This window comes from Sciurus carolinensis, chromosome 12 (genome assembly GCF_902686445.1).
Source record: "Sciurus carolinensis chromosome 12, mSciCar1.2, whole genome shotgun sequence".
NCBI lineage: Eukaryota > Metazoa > Chordata > Mammalia > Rodentia > Sciuridae > Sciurus > Sciurus carolinensis.
In genome coordinates, this window is record NC_062224.1 from 85,101,316 (window position 1) to 85,122,482 (window position 21,167).

At 38.3% G+C, this 21,167-nt stretch overlaps 1 protein-coding gene across 4 annotated transcripts in view; it reads right to left on the reverse strand.

Moving 5' to 3' along the window:
• Nucleotides 1-21,167, reverse strand: part of Ppp1r12b (protein phosphatase 1 regulatory subunit 12B) — a 206,986-nt gene that overhangs the window by 67,872 nt on the left and 117,947 nt on the right. For all 4 annotated transcript variants that reach the window (XM_047520111.1, XM_047520110.1, XM_047520108.1 and 1 more), the window contains 3 exons: nucleotides 20,672-20,861; nucleotides 20,471-20,583; nucleotides 19,241-19,282 (listed from right to left, as the gene is read on the reverse strand). In XM_047520111.1, coding sequence (XP_047376067.1) covers nucleotides 19,241-19,282; nucleotides 20,471-20,583; nucleotides 20,672-20,861 — 345 coding nt within the window. The remainder of the gene's footprint in view (nucleotides 1-19,240; nucleotides 19,283-20,470; nucleotides 20,584-20,671; nucleotides 20,862-21,167) is intronic.

Genomic DNA, 21,167 nt, shown 5'->3' on the forward strand with positions numbered 1-21,167 from the left:
AATTCCCATTATTTGAAATACACACACACACACACACACACACACACACACACTCTTATGTATTTGCACTGAAATAGATAACAGATGTATTGGAAAATCAGAAATGGAAGGAAGATGATTTTAAAAAGGTAAGTAACTTAGGACATCAGCAGACTTTACTATAAACTTTTTGTATAAATTCTGCCACTACTTCGCATAAATGGAATCAGACTGAAAGAACATGGTGCTTTCCCCAGGCCCAAGAAGGGTCACTGCAGCCAGCAGAGTACTGTTATAAGCACCAACCTGTACTCCTTCACCTGGAAGACCGCCATCAGCACAGTGGAAAGAATGCTGGATTGGGAACTCAGAACTGTTCTAATTTGTTCTTTACCACTAACTTATTATACATCTTAGGTTAAGCCATGCCCCTTTTCTGGTCCCAGGTTTTTTCATCTGAAAAATAAAGGAGCAGGACTAGAAAACCTTCTAAAGTATCTTATAGAAATAATTTTCTGTGACCTCAACCATTTTGTAGGCTGAGTCCTCCATTATGCAGTTTGCCGAGTAAATAACTTGCCAGGAAAAGGAAGAAAACCGTGCATTCCTGCAATCAGTCTTCGAATCAAATGGAAGTCAGAATCACAGATGCTTGGTTTTGTTTGATTACTACTCTGCAAAGGAACAGCCTGGTAGCTGGATGAAGTTTCTGTGTGGGTGCAGACACAACCTAAGTTTTAAATAGAAAAAGCAAATCAACCCAGACCCAAACAAAAACCCTACACACAAGTCCAGACAAAACAAAGGGTAAGATGTCTTTTCTACAAACATGTCTGTCACTAATAGCTGAGAAGACAAAAGATAATAAATTTCAATCTGATCTGATCCAAGTGCAGATGAAGACAAAACTAAGTAGCATGTAGCAAAGTTACAGGATGTGAGATCTGAGCCTGTACATATTAAAGATAGTACAAGTAGAAATTTTATGTGAACATCCAGACACAATGGCACACCCCGTAATTTGAGCTACTCAGAAAGCTAACGCTGAAGGATTTTAAGTTTGAGGCCAGCCTAAGCAGTTCAGTGATAGAGCACCCAGGTTCAATCCTCAGTACTGGGGGCGGGGCCAGGGGGATATGTGAACAGAAATGTAAGAATGGAAAAGAGGAAGAAACGGTTAATGTTAGAGTTTTTAAAGAGAATAAGTGGATAAAAAAATTAATTAGAGCTGCAGATATAGCTAAAAATTATGAAATAAAATTGGTTGAGGTGGCAGGAAAACTAAAAAATAAATCTTAGAATTTCTCAGAGCTTTGACTATGGATCACAATAAGAATCTATAAAAACTCTTTACATTTGCCACAATGCAGTAAAATCCAAGCTGATTCGGACTTCACAATCTTGTGTAATCTTGTGTAATAAGAGGGTTAGATAATTCCTAACCCTCCCACCCCCAGACATACTGTTTTCTAAAAACAACATTCATTGAAAGTACCTTACCATCGCACTGTTGTACCTGTGACACAGTCCGTTGCACCTACAATGCTTACATGTACGGATACACATGATAGTGGGGTGGGTGTCCAACAGATTTCTATGCACTATTCAATATTTCTGCCACAGATGAAATAGGCAACCAATCAGAAGAGAGGGATAAAGCTCTCTGACAAAATTCCTGTTCAGTTCATGAACAGGCCACTGAGCAGCCTTCACTTTCTCGCAAACCTTCAAGTTTTGTTAAGTTTCCATTATCAAAGCTTTTAATGGGTGATCATGGTGGGGGGATGATATGAGTATCAAAGACTTATAAGAGAAAATTTGGAAAACAAAAGAAATAGGTCAGTCACATTTACTGTCATCAAAAAATACAACCACCATTAACATTTGGTGGCTATCTTCTGAGTCTTCTTACCTGGTCCTGTGTATCCTCTATCCACACCCCCATAGCTGCAATCATATCACATCTGTGAGTCTAGATTTAGTTCCTTCAGTAATATTTTAAGTATTTATCCAGATTGCATTATCTTTGTAACTCACTTTTAATGGCTGCTTTATACTCCACTCTGGTTCAGGGCAACACCCCTGTGTGGCCAGCAGGCAGGGAATGGTAGGACAAACTATGATTCATGGCATTCCATTGCACGGATGAATCACAGTTTACTTAACTACTGCCAAAATAATGGACAGTTAGGTTGTTTCCAATTTTCCCACTATTATAAATAGCTAAATGGACTAAGTCTGTTTTGGTCAATAGTACTTAACAGTCTTCCACAAAGTGGGCACTCACCAGTACAACATGAGAAGACCCAACCCACCACATTCTCACCTAAACTGGGCATTATCATTTCAGTCTTTGCCTATTATGATTGCTGAAAAAGTAATTACATTATTGCTACTAACACCAGAAAATCTTGTAAACACATTATTATTGGTGTTTCTTACATCAAGCTATAAAATAGGGATAATCTTATTGTTACAGATGAAAGAACATTGAGAGTTCACAGAGATTAAACTACTTTTCTAAGATCATACATCTAATAAGAGATGTAACCAGCCTAAATCTTCTGACTCCAAAATCAACGCTACTTCTAATAATCCATGTATCTCCCAATCATCCCTGGGTCCTCTTAATGTTTCATTATCCACATCCAGCAAAATAGTAAATCTTGCTGTTTTCACAGTTTAAAGTGCTTCCATTCTGTCCATTCCTACCATAAGACATCTGGATCCTTGGCTCTACCTGCTTTCTTGGTATAAAGGATGTGCACAGAGAGAGAGAGAGAGAAAGAGAGAGAGAGAGAAAGACACACACACACATACACACACACACACACGAAAGAAATTCTCCTGCTCTAGTCTAGGGCCCACCTATAGTAATCTAGAGCTTAGTCCTGGGCCCTCTTTCCTTCTTTAATTATACTTCTTTCTTGGTGACCTCACCCAGTCTTAAAATACCATTTCTAAAATACCATCACTAAGGCAATGACTGCAGAATACTTACCTCTCCAGTTTTACTTTTACTCCCATGAAGAGCTGATTCCTTTGTTTAACTGCCTACTTGACATCTCAACTTGGAAGTCTAATAGGAATATCTCCTGTTCCAGTCGACTATGACCTCCACGAGGGGCAGGAACATCATCTACCTTGCATCCCTATTGCATAGTGCCTGACATGTAGTGGATGAAGAATAAATATAGGTTGGTTGAACAAATGCATGCTGTTACGTAAGCAAAAGACTTTCCAAATGGGATCAGACTATTCTGGGGGGTGGGGGTTGATAATGGTACTCTGGATTAAATGTGCATTTCTGTAGGAGAGGAAGGAATAGGTTTTGGCTCTAAGCTCCCTCAGTGTGACACAGTTAACCCTACTCTTTAAAGATGACCTACCTGGGATGTTAGCAATCCATAAATATAACATTAACATTTGGTGGCTATCTTCTGAGTCTTCTTACCTGGTCCTGTGTATCCTCTATCCATACCCCCATAGCTGCAATCATATCACATCTGTGAGTCTAGATTTAGTTCCTTCAGTAATATTTTAAGTATTTATCCAGATTGCATTATCTTTGTAACTCACTTTTAATGGCTGCTTTATACTCCAGTGTTCCTTTAGGAACACTGTCAAATTTGCCTATTAAGAATCACCTAAGAGACTGTTATAATATTTCTAGGTCTTCTACTATTATGCCCTCCAAATTCAGAATCTCAAGGGAGAAAGGTCTGAAAAATCTATAGTATAAACAAATGACTCCAGTGAGTTTTATCAACAAGTTTGAGGGAGACTAGTACAGAAGTTTTACCTATTAGGTTAATATCACTGAAAATGGGTTACTGTTATGTATACAAATATCCACATGTGCCCTTAGCTCTAAGTCAAGCATTCCAGAAATGATTTATAAGTCACCCAAACATTTCATTGGCTTTATTCCAGAGTAGTAGAGGTCACCAGTGACCTAAGAGTCCTTCTCATACAACATGATATACACAGGGTAAACCTTTATTATCAAGAAAGGATCCGATTTTGCTTACTTGGAAAAAATTGTGTGAACCCATGCTCAATTACCACACCTTACATGAGTTTACTGTGACATATGGTCAGTTTTCATTACTTTCTTTCTTTCTTAAAGTTTGTTGAAGAATCAGGATTTCTGCTTCTCTTTCCCAAAATCCACTCCTTTTAGCTATTATTTCAAGCAATCAAGGTCAAGGCTTTGCGGATTTTGTCACCCTCTTCACAAATTCCCAAAAAGTTTCTCCCACATATCATCCGAAGACTTAAAGTTGACAAGGCAAAAGACTAATAAATTCTATATATATATATATTTTTTTTTTTTGCCATGCTGGGGACTGTGTTCCACCACTGAGCTACATCCCCAGTCTTTAAATTTTTATTTTGAGATAGGGTCTTGCTAGATTGCCTGGGCTGGCCTCCAAGTTGCCATCCTCCTGCTACTCAATCTCTTGAGTAGCTGGGATTACAGGCATGTGCCACCATGCCTGGTCCATAATCTATGTCTGACTAAGGAATTCAAAGATAACCAGTAATCAAAGTGAATGACAGCAATTAACAATCTTCTGACAAACACCATTCCAAGAATCTGTGAACCTTAAAGTTAATGTCACTTTTGGTCATAGTTTACAAAAACCAGAATGTCTTAATTAGTGGCAACTAATTACATATCCCCAAGTTGTAATTTCAGCTAACCTCAAAGACAAATCTATGGGAGGTAAGAAGGAATAGGATCAGATGAGAAAAGAAAATGGGGATACACTGGGAGAACCATTTTAGACTTTTTCCTCAAGATGTAAAGAACTGAAACAGAACAGAAACTACATTAAAATGACATGGATCCAGTTCTCTCTCTTCACTCTCTCATTCAGTAAGCTTCTCATCAATGCTTTTCCAAGTTCAGACAAACAACATACATGCCTCTAAACAGATGATTTCCCTTGTCCCCCCAAAGCCACTGATGATAGTAAAGAATTCAGAATTACCAGAGAAGTGCTCAGATGACAGAAAATTGACATTTGGAATCATGTTGACATCAGCAAACATTTTTTAGATCAGTAACTTAGTGTAGAGGCCAGCAAACTATGGCAACTCCAGTCTACCAGCCTGTTTTTGTAAATAAAGTTTTATTGGAACATAGTCATTCCATTTACTTACATAATTATCTATGGCTGTTTTCCCACTATACCAGCAGAGTCAAATAGTTATAATAAGGCAACATGACCCCAGAGTAGAAAATATTTACCACCAGTCCCTTTACATAAAAAGTTTGCTGAACCCTTGTCTAGAGTGTTTATGTGACAAAATGAAGACAAGGCTGGTTTGCTCACCCCTTAACACATACTACTGGTGATATGTAAATGCCTTCTTGGCTGTGGGGTATATCTCAAGGTCTTGGGTTCCATCCCCGGCAAACAACGACAACAACAAACAAACAAGAAACCGTCCCTCTCCATGGACCTCAGAAAGACAGTGTTAACTCTTTGCAATAACCAGAAAGTAGACAGAAAATAGTTATTCTTATTTGGGGAACTGAGAATCTTAGTGTTTATTTACAATGTCTCGCCAATTTTGAAAGTCCCCAACTTCTATGTAAAATGCCACCTTAAAGTATAAAAAGTTTTATTTGATGGCATGTTATTTTGCTTCTAAAATGTTTCTATTGTCCAAGGAAAAAATTCAGAAACATAACTGAGAGCTGTAAGTTCTAAGATAATAAGTAGCAGAGTTAGAGCTATTCATTTGCCAACGGGTTTTTTTCTTTTTGAGATGGGGTCTCGCTATGTTGCCCAGGTTGACGAGAAACTCCTGGCTCAACTGATTCTCCCATCTCAGTTTCCCAAATAATTGGCACTACAGATGTTCACCACTATGCCCAGTTCTACTAATAGATTTTAATAATGTCCCTCCTTTCCTCAGCTGCCAAAAACATCAGCATATTTTAAGGTATAAGAGTTCAAATTATAAGAAAACATTTAAAAAATTTCAAAGCATAAAAACATCAAGTACTTCTAAAAGCCCACACTGTTAAGGAACATTTGTGTGAACATTCATGTACATTAAAGGATAATATTTGTATATAAAACTGGTTTCCCTATGAAAAGATTCATGGCCCCTAGATGGCTTGTTGTCTGATTCTTGAACTTGCTTGATTGAAAAATGAGATGGCATGGTGAACAATTAAAACTGGCAACTAGTAAATGTTCACCTTCACATTTTCACCCCAACTATCCTACCTTTTAGATCCTACCATAACAACACTTTCAAAGGCAGCATCGGTTAGAGCCTCAATTCAACATTCCTGAAGGGGCAAGTCTATAAACACTGCATTTGCTGAAAATGGGCTTCAGATCCCACACTCAAGTTTATACTTCAATCATGGGGCCAGAACTCTAACATTAGCTAAGCGTAAGCCATGGTTAAGACTCTCTAGCCATGCCATCAACAGAAGAAATGAATACTTTTGTAACCAAGGTAACTCTTAGACTCTAACTGAAAGGGGAACAATTATTCCTGGAGGCTCTCTTATGATCAAAGCTATCATAGGACTGACTACTTTGATAAAAGAGTGGAACCCAACTGCTTTGAAGACAACCATATGAAACTGTCATAAAGGTAATGATGGGGTCCCAGGAATGCTCAAGTTGAAAATGATTCTTTTCTCAAGAATGTTGTTAGCTGGTCTTGAATATTCCGCCCCCCCCCACCCCCCCAAAGACAGACTCTGGAAAAATACCAGAAAGTTAACAATACTTTCTTCTGAATAGTACGGTTATGGAAATTTTTTCTTATTCTTTACAGAAGAAATGATTCCTTTTTTACAACAAATATTTTTAATACCTTCCACCTTTACTATCCTGAAATGAAATTCACTTATACAAAGCTTAGTTAAAATAATAATTAAAAAAACACAATAAGAAGAAATAAAAGTGAAGAAATTCATAACAAAATGTGTGTGTGTGTGCATGTGTATTTGGATGCTGGGGATCAAACCCAGAGTCTCATGCACACACTACCACTTTCAGTCTACACACCTTCAGTCCCTAAATATGTACTTTTCAATGTGTTAATTCTTGGGCCAATAACACTAGGAAGCATAACAAAATAGTAAGAGATTTGGATACATCATAGGATTCTCATGAGGTAAAATGCGGACCTGTGGAATCTGTTATATGTTATCGTAATACAAATGGCATTACTATCAGGGATGAGCAAAACTAAGCAGTTTCTCCTTAATTTATGTGGTGTGTGAATTCTGCTCCCTATGGATTGAGTGTGCACATACAGTCAAGTTTGGTTTGAGATTCAGATACTAGATAGGTTTTCATCTTAGACTGTCCTGGGAGTCAAGCAAGCTCAAGACAACTGCTTGACATGAGAATCTTATGAAATCATCTCTGGCCCCTTTCAATAAATGCATGTAGAACATGCCCTGTCACTAATTTCCTGAAAGTGCCCTTAGGAATTTTTACAGCCTCTTCTAGAAATGCTCCTGCTGCTTTTGAGAACCACTATTTCATACTTTTCTATACTTTGTAAATTTTCTCTAATCAAATTCATTTCTTTTTGTAATCATTGCGGGGGTTGGAGATCCATCAGAATTTCAAGCTCCTGAGAGTCCCTCCAAATGAGAAGACTTAAGGTCACAAGTTGCTAACAAAAACCAATACCTGAGGGCAGCTGGATGCCGAAGGAAGAAATTGAAAGAAAAGAAAAAGTCAAGAGATTAACTATATCATTCTTAGAGGTCAGATAAATCTTTCACATCTTTGGATAAGATGTTTGAACGAAACCCAAACAGATACCTTGAAGGTCAGTTTATTTTATGTTAAAAAAGATTTCTGATTAAGGCAGAATTCACTGATGTAATGGGACATTGGGTCCAAATTTTCAGGGTCTCCAAGGAATACATGTAAATTTGATTACTGAAATTTCCTTGGCAACAGCATGACCTAAAATTAATAAGAGTCCATAAAAGGAAGATGCCAAAAGAAACTTTGTTCTTAAGATGGTTTATGTGGCTTGGGTTAGAGCAAGGCACAACCCATATATAGAAAATCACAGCATCTGCAGTATTTTAAGAAACTACAGTTGCAAAGCAAGAGCAAATGTACAGTGAGAGGAGAGATCCTTATAGGTCAGAGTGGAGTCAATCATTAGAGAAGAGTCTTCAGTGCACACTGAAGCAGCAGCTTCCCACACACAGAATTGGTTGGCTGCCATTTCTCAATCTCCATCTCCTTCCCAGGATTGCCCACTGTCATCAATTGTACAAATCCAGGACAGCTTGCCTTTCTACACGGGCAAAGTCTGCCAATTCCCGGAGGCTGGCCACAACAGGACTGTAACAGCCATTGTTTATAAAATCTATCCTTATTTTTTATATCCTTGTGAACATTACCATGGTATCAAGTTTTCAGACTTATTAAAACCCTCTCATTCTGGGGACAAGCTAATCACTGCCCCCTCCCCCCGTTTTTTCTTTATCTTCCTAAAAATAAAGACGATGAGTGGAGAAAATTTCTATTTTATTATCCTTTTAACTCTATTAAAAACAATTAAGGCTTACTAAGAAAAAAAAGACTGCAGTTGTTATATAGTATACTGAAAAAATATTACTTTATTACATAAATAACTTAAGTCTCTCTGATAGCTCACCTACCATGTCTTTAAACTTAGACAAGCTGTTGTTCTATCTCAAGAGTACAGGCTTGTCTGGGAAATACCTTACCATATTAGGCAATCAGGCCTCAGAGAGAGAGGGGAAAGCAAAACAGACCTAGGATTTTACCTAAAAGGAGAATGGCAAAGATACAGCCCAGTGGTGGGAGAGTGGAAAGAAAATTGCTGAATCCTCTTTAGGAGATAAAGGGGCTTCATAAGATTAAGAAGCAAGATTAAAAATACTGCTTGAGAGGAAGATCCAGCAAATAGCTAGAAGCAAAGTAGTAAAAATTTAGAAAAACAGGAAAATGGACTATTATTTTTTCAAAGAAAGAAAGTTGGGGAAAAACAGTCAAGATTTATGAAACTTGAACCGTTGGAAACAGACAGAGAAGCACACATAGGAGGGGGAATTTAGTCATAAAAATTAAAGTCTACTTGATCAAGGGAGAAATCTGCAGGGATTTGACTTGCTTAGGAGCTCAAAGGGTTCCAACAAAATTTGAAACATTTAGCCCTGTTCCTTCCATTTCTACTCATTTCTTTCCCCTACCTCAGTAATCCCTTTTAAAATTCAGACCTCAAAACTCGTCAGGTATGTGTCAGACATACGTTAGAACTATAGAGGCATTTGGGCTACTTCTCTTACTTTTCAAAGAATCCATTCTTGAGAGCATGTTTGGAGGTTCTAGTAAGGAAGTGCAGCTACTTGTGTATTTTGACCCAGAGGGGTCTTTCTCTATCAGGGAAGGTCATCCTCTTCGACCAAGTGTGTAGCTTGGGGAAAGATGCACTTGAAATGGGTAAGTGAGGAAGGGGACACTGGCTAAGCTAGTCAGATCACCTGAATCAATCCTGGTGGTTAACAGAGGGACAGATGTCACAGCCAGATCATGCTCACATCACAAATAATAACTTTTAAGGATAAACTAATAAATAACTTCAAAATTACATGATTCTAAGGCCAACAAAAGTATTCCAAAAGACTTACTCTCATCTGGCTTAGGAATTTATAGATTTGGAACATATTTTAATTTTAAACCCAGGGAGTCTGGCTCCTGAGTTCCTACTTAGAGCTTCTATACTACATTATTTGTCATAAAGTTTATGACATAAGATATGTAACAAATATAAGAATTCAAATGAAGGTAGGGTGACAACTGCAGACTAGGGATATGACACAATGTGATCCTACAAATTAATCTCTCTGGGCCTCAGTTGCTGTCTTTACAACAGGGTTAGCTCAGTTCTAAGATTCAGTCTATAATCACTATTCTAGTCTTCACAGAGCTAAATCAAATTTTAGTATACAGTAGCACCTTGAAATAAAAGGTCTTTGAAGAAGGCTTCTTCTTAACTGAAATGGAAGAGCTAATCAGTTGAAGATGTAGTAAAGCCGAGAAAGTCTAGGCAAAGCAAAGGTAACCAAAAGGTGAGTAAACTTAACAGATTGTTTTCAGGCATGGTTAATCAATAGAACCTCTCTGATGTGATAAGAACGGTCTTGTGACATAACTGGCTTCAAAGGCCCCTGGACAAGGTTTGTAAAGAGTGTTTTTAATTTTTTTTTTTCTAGTTTACACTTTCAAGTTTATTTTTCCTTCAAAAATTGTAAGAAGTAATGGTGAGATTTCTAATCTTCATAAGATTTGGATTATTTTTATAAGATTTAGATGTTGTTAGACTATTCTATTCTTTGTTCAAATTAAATATTGTCCATTTTGAAAAGGTAAAATCTTCAAAATCATATGGTTGTCCTCAAACACTCTGATAAGCAGCAGTTTATTTTCAATATCAATAATTTCTTAAGCATGCAAGGAAGCTATAATCATCAAAGCTATATCACTGAACCATAATTATATTCAAATTAATAAACTCTTAACTTAGATCCCAAAGTCACTGTTAAATGAAGAAACTTCCACAAGTTAAAGCTTGAACAAGTTGAACGAGTCTTAAAAAAAAGAATGATTCAAAATCCAGGAGCACAAAGCAGAAGAATAGGGGCACAGGATCAGGCAGCATTTAGAGAAGAGATTCAAGATCTCAACTGGTTACAAAGTCAGCTTGCAGGTTGCAAATTTTGTTTGTCTCATTTGGTCATTTGAGACCTCCCTGCTGTGATTGGCTGGGACTCTCAGTTACAATAGAATTCTCTTAGCTAGGCTTTCAGTATTAAAATAGATGGCAAATGGATGTTAATTTCACAGTAGCAATGGGGGAGGGACAGCCAGAGAAGGAGTGTACCCAGAAGACATGGAGTCACACTAACTTTCTGTTTCCACATGGAATGGTGAACAACAACCCAGGGCATTTTGCTTAAGGGACTAGGACCCTAAGAAAATTCTGGCTGAGGGTGATCTACCTCCATCTAACTGCCAGTCTTCTCGACTTGCAAAAATGGCCACAGGTAGGCAGAAGACCATCCCCATGAAAGATATGCTGGGATCAACTGACTTCAATACACATCTCAGCTGCAGCCAAACTGAGGGTATTTCTCAAGTGCTGCAACCATGGGACTCAGCTACAGCCATGGGATGTGAGAGAAGTCAGTTCTGCTTTCCTTAGGCTGGGATCACCCCCCTGATTTTGCTGAGTAAATGTTTAGATATTTATGTTCTCAGGGGTTTAGGGGGTGGTCATTCATATATGCAGGATTCACATCCTCATATTCAACCAATCTTAGCTGCAAAACATTTAAACAATTCCATCTGTTCTAAGTAAACAGGAACATTTTACTTTATTACTTTCTACCTTATTATATAGTGTTTAGGTTCTATTTGGTATTCCATATGTTGGATGGTTTATAATATGCAAGACGGAGTACATGCATTATATGCAAATACTATGCCATTTCCTTGGAAAGACTTAAGCATTCCTGGATTTTGATATCTATGGGGCACCTGGACCCATCCAAGGCAGCACATAAAAATTTCTGTAATGATGTGCCTCTGCAAAACTTAGATCATCTCTGGTCCAGGCTGCACCCTCAGAGCTCTGGCATTGTGCTGTCTCCAGCCACACACTTGATATAGAAGGAAGTCATCCAAGGGAGCAGAGCTGGAATCCTCCTGAAATGCCTGGTTGAGCCAGGCATGGGATGGGGATTCAGTTTTACAACTAACTTTCAGTTAGAAAGGCTGAAGTTCCCTTGATTGGCTTGGTGCCTTGACCTGCTGGTAGTTAAAATTCTGGGAATGGCCATGAAGCCAAGCAGTCCTCCGACTCCTACCTGTCTACTTTCTATGAAATTTCCATCTGCTGTAAAGGGGCGTGGCTCCTCCATTCACTCCTCCCCACCCCTAGTGATGCAGGGGGGCTTCAGCACCGTCCCACCTCCTTCTCAGAGGCCTAGGTTCATTTCCGCAGCCACCTGGGGTGTCAGGTTGTTAGCAAGTGCGCGAAGGCCTGGGCGTCACGGTGGGGGCCACGTCTTCGAGCTTTGTGTTTTTAATTTTAAAAGCTATCAGAGGATGCTCTGAGATACCCAACTCTTACACCACTATATGATCCTTTTACAAAAAGGTTAAGAAGGTTTCATGGGTAATATCCCTATATAAGTTGAGGAAAAAAGTTAAAACAAGAATACAAAACTACCTGTTATTCTTGGTTTGTTTTTGATTTGAAAGATGGGAAAACTGTATTCAAATTCTCAGAGTCAAGTGCTAGGATTCCTCAGTCTCATGCTGGTTCTTCCCCCTTTCCTCATTTTGAACTTTGGCATGCTGCAGGGTTTTGTCTTTAGGAGTCTTCTACATGAAGTTACTCTCTTGGTGACTGCATCTAACCCCTTGGTGTTTTTTTTTTTTTTGTTGTTGTTGTTGTTTTTGGTACCAGGGATTGAACCCAGGGGCACTTAACCACTGAGCCACATGCCCAACCCTTCCTTTTAATTTTATTTAGAGACAGGGTCTTGCTGAGTTGCTTAGGACTTCTCTAAGTTGCTAAGGCTGGCTTTGAATTCGAGATTGGCCCATCTCAGCCTCCTGAGCCAATGGGATTACGAGTGTGCGCCACCACACCTGGCCCAACCCCTTGGTTTTAAATATCATCTATATGTTTACTGACATCCAAGTTTATATCTGCAGTCTGGGCCTCTCACCTGAACTCCAGACCCCTACCTCTTAACTGTTCAAGACATTTCCATGTAAAATATGTCAATCAAATCTATTAAATTTAATACTTCTAAATCCCAAACCAAACCTACTCTTCCTGTATCAAATCTATTCTTCCCATAGTGCTCTTCATCTCAGTTAATGAAAACTCCATTTCATGTTGCCTTAGCTAAAAGCTTTGGTATCAACCTTGACCTGTTTTTTCAACCTCTATCCAAGCCAATAGTAAATCTAAGTGGTTCTAACTTCAAAATATACCACTGAATGACAACTTCTTATCATCTTTCTGTTTTTCCAATATTATGGGAATAGCCTAACTGACATTACTGCTTCCACTGATGTCTCCCCTCAGAGTACAATCTTCGACACAGCAGGTAGAGTGAACCATTAACATAGAAGTATAATCATGTCATTCTTCTGCTCGAAACTCTAACAGATACCTACACACATTTCAAAAGTTAGAGTTCCGATGACAACTTATCAGTTCATGCTGTCTAGCCCTTTTGCTCCTTCTGCTCTAACCATGCTGGGTTTTACACCTGTTCTCAAGCATGCTGAGCATGCCCTGCCTCAGGGTCTTTGCAACTGCCATTCCTTCTGCCCATAACATCCCACCTCCAACTGCCCACACGACTACCTACTTTACTTCATCGGGGTTCCAATGGAATTCTGTAACAGAGCCCTATTCTAACTGCCCTACTTGTTACATGAACCTCTTGCCCACCCTGGCACGTCTAATTCCTCCATCCTACTTATTCTATATGGCTTTTCCATAGCACTTATCACCTTTTAACATACTACTTACTTTACATATGTATTTTATTTATTGTCTATCCTCCTCACTAGAATATGAATTCCAAAAAAGCAGGGCTTTTTGTTCACTGTTGCAGAATCTAGAAAAGTACCTGAACATAAGAGGTGCACTTGTTGAATGAAAGAACAGGAAGACATTTATAATAGAGAAGGAAGGACAAAATGGAAAATGCATGTAGTAGCTTTCAGTATTAGAGACATTTCTGGAGCATTTATTTTTTTAAGTTCAAAACCAAGATTTACCAACAAATTTCAGTTGTGTTCTCTTATTTATTTAGTTTGAAAACTTTACATTAAATTGCTTACCTCTTTTAGAATACTTCACCGATACATCTTTCCACTAGCATATAACCAGTATCTAGGACAGGCATCTCAATAGTCATGAATTAGTAATTCCTTAATACCATCTCCTTTACCAATGTATCTTGAGGAGTGATTAGTAATCCAATCTACTAGTTCTATTCAGAGCTAGGACAGCTCCAGTGTCAACTTTGAGGGTAAAGTTTCAGTGGTTTTGTCCAGATTGAGTAAACTACCTGATTTTCCTAAAAGCAACAGGGTGGGGTGGGGATTCCTAACAAAAGTATGGAAATTCTTACTTCCTGACAGACATAACTACCCACCTATGTCAAGGACAGCAGAAGAATGCTGATGCTCTACCCACTGAATCTTGATACTGAGTAGGCTTTTAAGTTGTCCTTCAAGAAGACGTTCCTTCACTCAAGGAGGTGAGGTGCTACTAGCAAGTCAATTCGAACATGTAACCTGCTGAGTAAAAAAACCAAATGGATAAATAGGATGTGGAAAAGGACATAAGCCCTAATTCCAGGTCTGCATCATTACCATCAAATGAAAAGGTTCCCTGATGCAGGCACAGGATGCTCACCCTGCAGAGGTTTCCCATCCCCAGATAATTAACTTCTCCAGTCTCCATTTTCTTAATTGTGAAGCGAGGCTCCTAAACCGAGTTATCTATAAATTCCCTTCCAATTCTATAAGACCAAAAGTGGGGAGGCAGATACCTTTACTATACTGAACTGGCTTCTTCAGCAAATCTTTTAAAACAAAAGCAATTTGTTTAGGTACAGCTCCTTCAGGGCACCATGCTGCTTGCTCACCAACATCTTTTCTGTTGACCACTTGTGCCCTCTAGTGATAAATTCAATTACACAACAGGACCAGCTTGAAAAAGAGATTGCTGCAGAGGAGTAAATGGGGGAAAACCAGAATTCAGCAAATAAAACTCATTGTAAAGCAAAAGGCAGGCAGGCCAAAGACACAATAAGAGAAAGTGAAGAGAACTGAAGTGGTCACCACCTCTCCTGACGTGCCTGTGATCATTCCCTCCAGAGCGACTGCCATGCAATCAACCACTACAGCAGTCTTCCCTTATCTGTGGTTTTGCTTTCCATGGTCTAAGTTACTCACAGTCAGCTGCTGTCTGAAAATATTAAGTGCAAATTCCAGAAGTAAATAGCTCATGATTTTTAAATTGTGGGATGTCTGAGTAGTGTGATGAAATCTCATGCCATCCACTCTGCCCTGCCAGAGGCATGAATTATCCCTTGTCCAGGGTTTCCATGTTGTGTATACTACTGCCTGCTAGTCATTTAGTAACCTTCAGACCGACTGTTAAGACACTGATATCATAGTACTGGTGTTCAAGTAACTCTTATTTTACTTAATAATGACCTCAAAGCACAGGAGTAGTAACAGTCGTAATTTTATCACAGTATATTGTTGTGACTGTTCAATTTTATAATTAGTTCTTGTCATTAATCTCTTACTTATGTTTAATTTAATATAAATAAAACTTCATCATAGGTATGTATGTATAGGAAACAGTGCAGCACATGTAGGGTTCAGTACAGGATCTGGGAAAGTATCTCCCATGGTTTAGGGAGACCATTATAAAGTAAAGAAAACATCAAATACATTCTTGAATATAAAAGCATTTTTAGGTATGACTGAAATAACCTCTTCCTCAAATTAAAATTTAGATTCAGTTTCTTCTTCACTTAGCAAGACAAAGGATATCTTAAGATTTACAGACTGTCACATACCGAATATGGATAATGAAACAGAATTGTTTTAAACAAACCTGTCAAAGAGGTCCCCAGCCTTCTCATCATGTTCCTTGTCATCAGTATAGGAAAATGTGACTTCTCTCTTTATCAAACACACCACAGATCACAGATAGCAAACATCAGAGCCATTCCTGGCCCTACATGTTCTTGGTATATACATTTTGGTTACATTCTTCTAGATACATAAAGAGGAAATGGATTTCAAGGACATCAACAGAGATTGAGTATAATAGTAGAAAGGATTCTTAACCATGCTGTTGTTACTGATAGAAGGGGGAGAAATTAAAAAATGTTCTTCTAAAATCTTTAAGGAGATGAGAGGAAATCCATATATATTTGGAATTACTTTAGCTCTAACCCTGACAAGAGTTATAAATAGATATAATAATCATTGAAGTTTCCTTTCTACCCCTAAAATTAAATATTAGTGGATGATTTCAGATATATGTATATGTGTATACTTATACACGTGTGTGAACATATATATGTAATAGTGACATATCATTACTCTTAAGGAGCAGTACACATATATGCATGTAGGTGCATGCACAAACACAGACACACACAGTTAAAGAACAGATATGCTAATCTATGGAGACAGAAATTAGAAGAATGGTTGCCTCTTAGGACAAGGAATTGACTGAAAAGGGACAAGAGGGAACTTTGTTTTTAAATAGCTTTTTTCTTTTTTATTGGTGCATTGCAGTTGTATATAATGGTGGGATTTGTTGTTACATATTAGTACAAGCACACAGTATAACAATGTGATTTGGCCAATATCCCTCCCCAGCGCTTCCTCTCCCTCCACTCTTCCTGCCCCTGGTCCCCTTCCTCTGTTCTACTAATTCCTTTTGATTTTCATGTGATCACTCCCCACCTTTCTTTTCCTTTTTTCTCTTTAGCTTCGATAGATGCAAGAAAACATACAACACTGAACCTTCTGACTTTGGCTTATTTCACTTAACATAATGGTAAGAGGGAACTTTTTAAAAAAATTTTATTCTAGTTGTAGATAGACACAATGCCTTTATTTATTTATGTGGTACTGAGAATCGAACCCAGTGCCTCATACGTGTTAGGCAAGTGCTCTACCACTGAGCCACAACCCCAGCCCAAGAGGGAACTTTTTAAGGTAAGGGAAAAGTTTTATATCTTGATTTGGATGGTGGTTATACTGGTATATGCAAGTATCAAAACTTACCAAGTGACACATTTAAAATGTATATATTTTATTGATTGTAAATTATATCTCAGTTAAAAAATAAGATGTCGTGAGCTGGGGGTGGGGCTAGCTCAGTGGTAGAGTGCTTGCTTAGCATTTGCAAGGCCCTGGTTCAAACCCCAACACCACAAAAAAGAAAAACATAAAGAGATGTCAGAGTCTTGGGAAGTGAATATTTTTTTTAATAACTTCTAATCATTTATTTATTTATTTTTATATGGTGCTGAGATTCGAACCCAGTGCCTCACACATGTTAGGGGAGTGCTCTTCCATTGAGCTACAACCCCAGTCCCAGGGGAAGAGTGAATTTTAAAAATAATAGATACCATCACTCTTAAGAAGGTTACTGAAGAGTAGGAGCTTGAATGACTTCAATAGCAGATACTGATTTACCAAATCAAAACCAAGAAAGAAAAGAATGGCCATGGCTTTTCAGCAATATTCATGGTGATTAGTTAACAGTGCCATTTCAATAGATCCCTCTCATTTATTGCTACAGAGCTGAGTCAATGTTACTGCCTGATAGATGGACATGAAGGTAGGGCAGACAGTGGTCAAAAGACTCATAAGACACTGCTGATTGTCTTGAATTAGAATTGCAGCAATTTACACTGGGCCATCATTGGGTGTGTTGTTCTGCGACCCAAATGGATATTGGCTTCAAACCTGATAGTATTAGAAGCAAGTGCTCAGAAGAGAAAACTAGATAAGCGTTTCATTGAAATAAACTAGAGTTTATAAACTAGACTTTTACAAAAAAGGAAGCCTCCCCCTGTGCTCACTCATCAGCAGCCTTTCCTTCTGCAGAACTGTGGGTGGGACTAGGAATGGCACCTGGAACGTGCTTGTACCATCCCCACCTTTCTTCTCTGATTCACACTGAACACTGCTTGACACATGGTAAACACTGGTAGATGCCTCAAGCAATTCGATAAATGGAATATTTTTCAGTCTGACAAATGACTTTCATGGCAAACCTCAACAGTCTCTGCTTTTCCTCACAAACCAAAAAGTCTTTTCTGTAATTTTAAGTGAATGGTCCTAAGATGAAATTTCTTGGGAAGCACTGCATTAAAATCATCATAGTTTTTATTCCTTGGTACCCTAGGTTAGGATTTTCCATATCAAGAAGTCTGGAAAAGTAGAGACAAAGATTTTCACTGACAAAAGACATTCTATGACAATAAAACCTTCCTTGTTGTAATTCCTTAATTTAAATGGCCTGTACGACCCTCTAGGGATTATGATGCATTTCAGTGCTCTGTAATCTATTACTCAAATTCTCTGCTTAAGCCCAGTTCCCCAAAGGAACTTTTCTATATTCATTCTTCCCGTATGCAAAATCCTATCAAAGATTTTTAAAGAATCTATGAGTTGCTATTGTTTGCATGCACACACACACACACACACACACACACACACTCTCTTGCCCCAAGGGAACAACTATGTGCTATATTCACAAAACACAACTCATCATTGTGAAGCAGCCTCAGCTTCAACCCAGTGTAGGCAATTCTCACTGTGTTACCATTAGTCATTTCAGACACTGCTTTTTGGAAGACTACTATTGATTGTTTTGTATCTTGGCTAAAATGTAGGTGAGTCAATGACAATGTATTATTTATCTCTCTTCTGTTAAAGTTGAGTTACTTGTTGATTATTAAGGGTTAATAAGTATATTCTGAGAAAGCATGTCCAAGAAATTGCGGAGTACAAAAAGGCCATCATTTTATGTAATTTTTCACAGAAAGTCACATGTATTTAAATTAATTTAGTCAAAACCAAATTCCTTCCTTTCTCCAAAACAGTACTGAGAAGAAACCCCCCCAGCATTCTACGGTGTTGGAGTAGCTCACAAGAGCTGGGTACAGGCCTACAGATGAAGGTTAGGCTTCACGAGGTCAGAGTTATAGAGAAGGTGAGGTGCTTAACCTTATTTCACAGCCAAACATAAAGGACTTTTAGACTATCTGATGTTCTACATTCTCCACATTTATGTTCCTCATTATTAACCTAGCTCCATAAAAAATACCAGTTTTTATTTTTCTTCCAAAGATTTCAAAGTACTTTACTCAATCCAATAACATTCAAGAGAAAAAGATGGAGCCTATAACAGTGTTAGAGATGAGCAGTTGGCAGGCATAAGCTGAAAATTTGTTTCAGAGCCTGGGCATTGTCACGCCACAGGAGAAAGTACCACCACCAACCCTGCCATGCCTCTCAGAGGAGTGTCTATCTCCAAACTCCTCCTCAGCTCAAATTTGCATAGGGCCTGCTCTTCTACTAAAATTGTATGCACGAAAGCAAGACTGAGCCTCTAGAGGGATATGCCTCACTGGCTTGTCACTCACCCATGTTTCCTTGACCTCTTCAGAGACATCAGTTTCGTCCTCCTGAAAAGGAAAAAGGAAGAAAAACAAGAGGATTATCATCATGGATATGTTTTAAAACAACATGGTCATTTCCTATCAATTATACATCTTGGCTTTCCAAACATGGGCAATGAGAATTGACAGCCATGTGATGTTCTGTGATGCTACTTCTAACAGCTGTCACAGGTAGCCAACTTAGAAATATCACCTATGGGTTAAAAAGAAAAAAGTCAAATCAACCACAGTTGGAAAAATAGGTATGTTCAAGAGAGTTAATTTAATCTCTGACAAAAGTTATCGGTCTATGGGCTGGGGATGTAGCTCAGTGGTGGAAAGTTTGCCTGGCATGCACAAGGCCCTGGGTTGGATCCTCAGCACAGGGGGGAAAAAAGTATCAGTCTATTTGGCCCTATAACAAGGAAATATTCTTATCTAAAACATAGTTTCTAATAGATAAGTATTGTTGTTTCATCTCCTGTCTCACTGCATATTTTATCTAATTTTCAAATGAGTCATTGGTAACCAGAGGTTTCTAGTTCAAGTTATTGACCATTTGGTTTTTGAAATTCCAATAGCAAGGGTGAGTGAGAAGGGTAAATAAGACATGGAGGAAGATGCATGTTGGTGTTTGTAAGCACTGGTACATCTCTCTTTATTTAAAAGTCAGTGTTAATTTGTTTTATATTTATCCCTTTTTCCTCCAAAAGAGTAAATTGGTTAAATGAACTTCTGTTAACTTATAGATTTTAAGTTCTTTGAAATTCTTGTAGCTCTCGTAAACATTTAGTTAAAATCTCTGCTTATTGTGGTATTAAGATATTGTTGACTGCATGAATTTCAGGAATTATTCAGGAAGACTGCTAAAATCTGCCAAGTTTATTCACTTGTTAGATTTGTTATATTGTTATAACAAATAGATTTGTTATGTTGTTATATTGTTTATATTATTTCGTAAATTTCAAGTTCTTAAAATTCTTCATCTATTATTTACTGAGTGCCACCATATGATTAGCATGGTACTGGGCATCCAGCAGGAACATACTAAATGAGCCCCACACCAGCTGAATATTTTTCTGCTTTTTTTCAGTAATAATCCTTGTCAATCTACAAGATTCATGGTACCATATGGGATTCTTTCTTTTGAACTCAATAGAAAGACTGGCAGTCAAGTATAAGGTGCTATGGCCCAGCCTAGAACAAGCCACTTACATCTTTTGTCCAGAAGTTGATGCCTGTGCCTCTTCGTCGTTCCTTGGGCCGCCTCCTCTCTCGAATGGACAGCTTGTTAGAGGACTGATCATCCAAATCTGCTTCTTCACTCTCTGGCCAGGGATAAAGCAAAGTATGAATCTTAAGAATCTGCAGCATGTGCACAAGGGGGTGGCTTCCATCTTCTGAAACTCTACATACCATTTTTCTCCATTTCCTTTGCAGTTGTAGTATTTGTGGTAATCTCTGAACTCTCAGAATCAGGGATGGAAGATCTACTTGTCTGCAGTTGATGGGAACTGGTATAGAGTGAAGGTCTTGATGCAGAAGGAGACACTGGTGTTGTGGGTTTGTCCAGCTGAGCTGAACACCTCAGGCGACGATAGACAGGCTGGAAATAATTCACAGAATGAGACATTAGAGGTCAAGTCCACCCAAAGGATAAAGATAGCAGGTTTATTCAGAATGGTTTTTTTCACTAAGAGGCTTATTTTAATAGCTGATGCTCAATCAGTGGTCATTGAGCTGAACTGAAGTTAGTTAATTAGTCAGAAAAAAGCAGTTTCTGGATGCTACTCTGAAAAGACCATCATGTTGCTAGCAGGATAGGTGAATTGTTCCTAAAATGACTAAAGGGCACTAGACAGTGCTGTGTTAATGAAAATTCTTTTGATCTTGGAACGAAAATAGGAAGCAT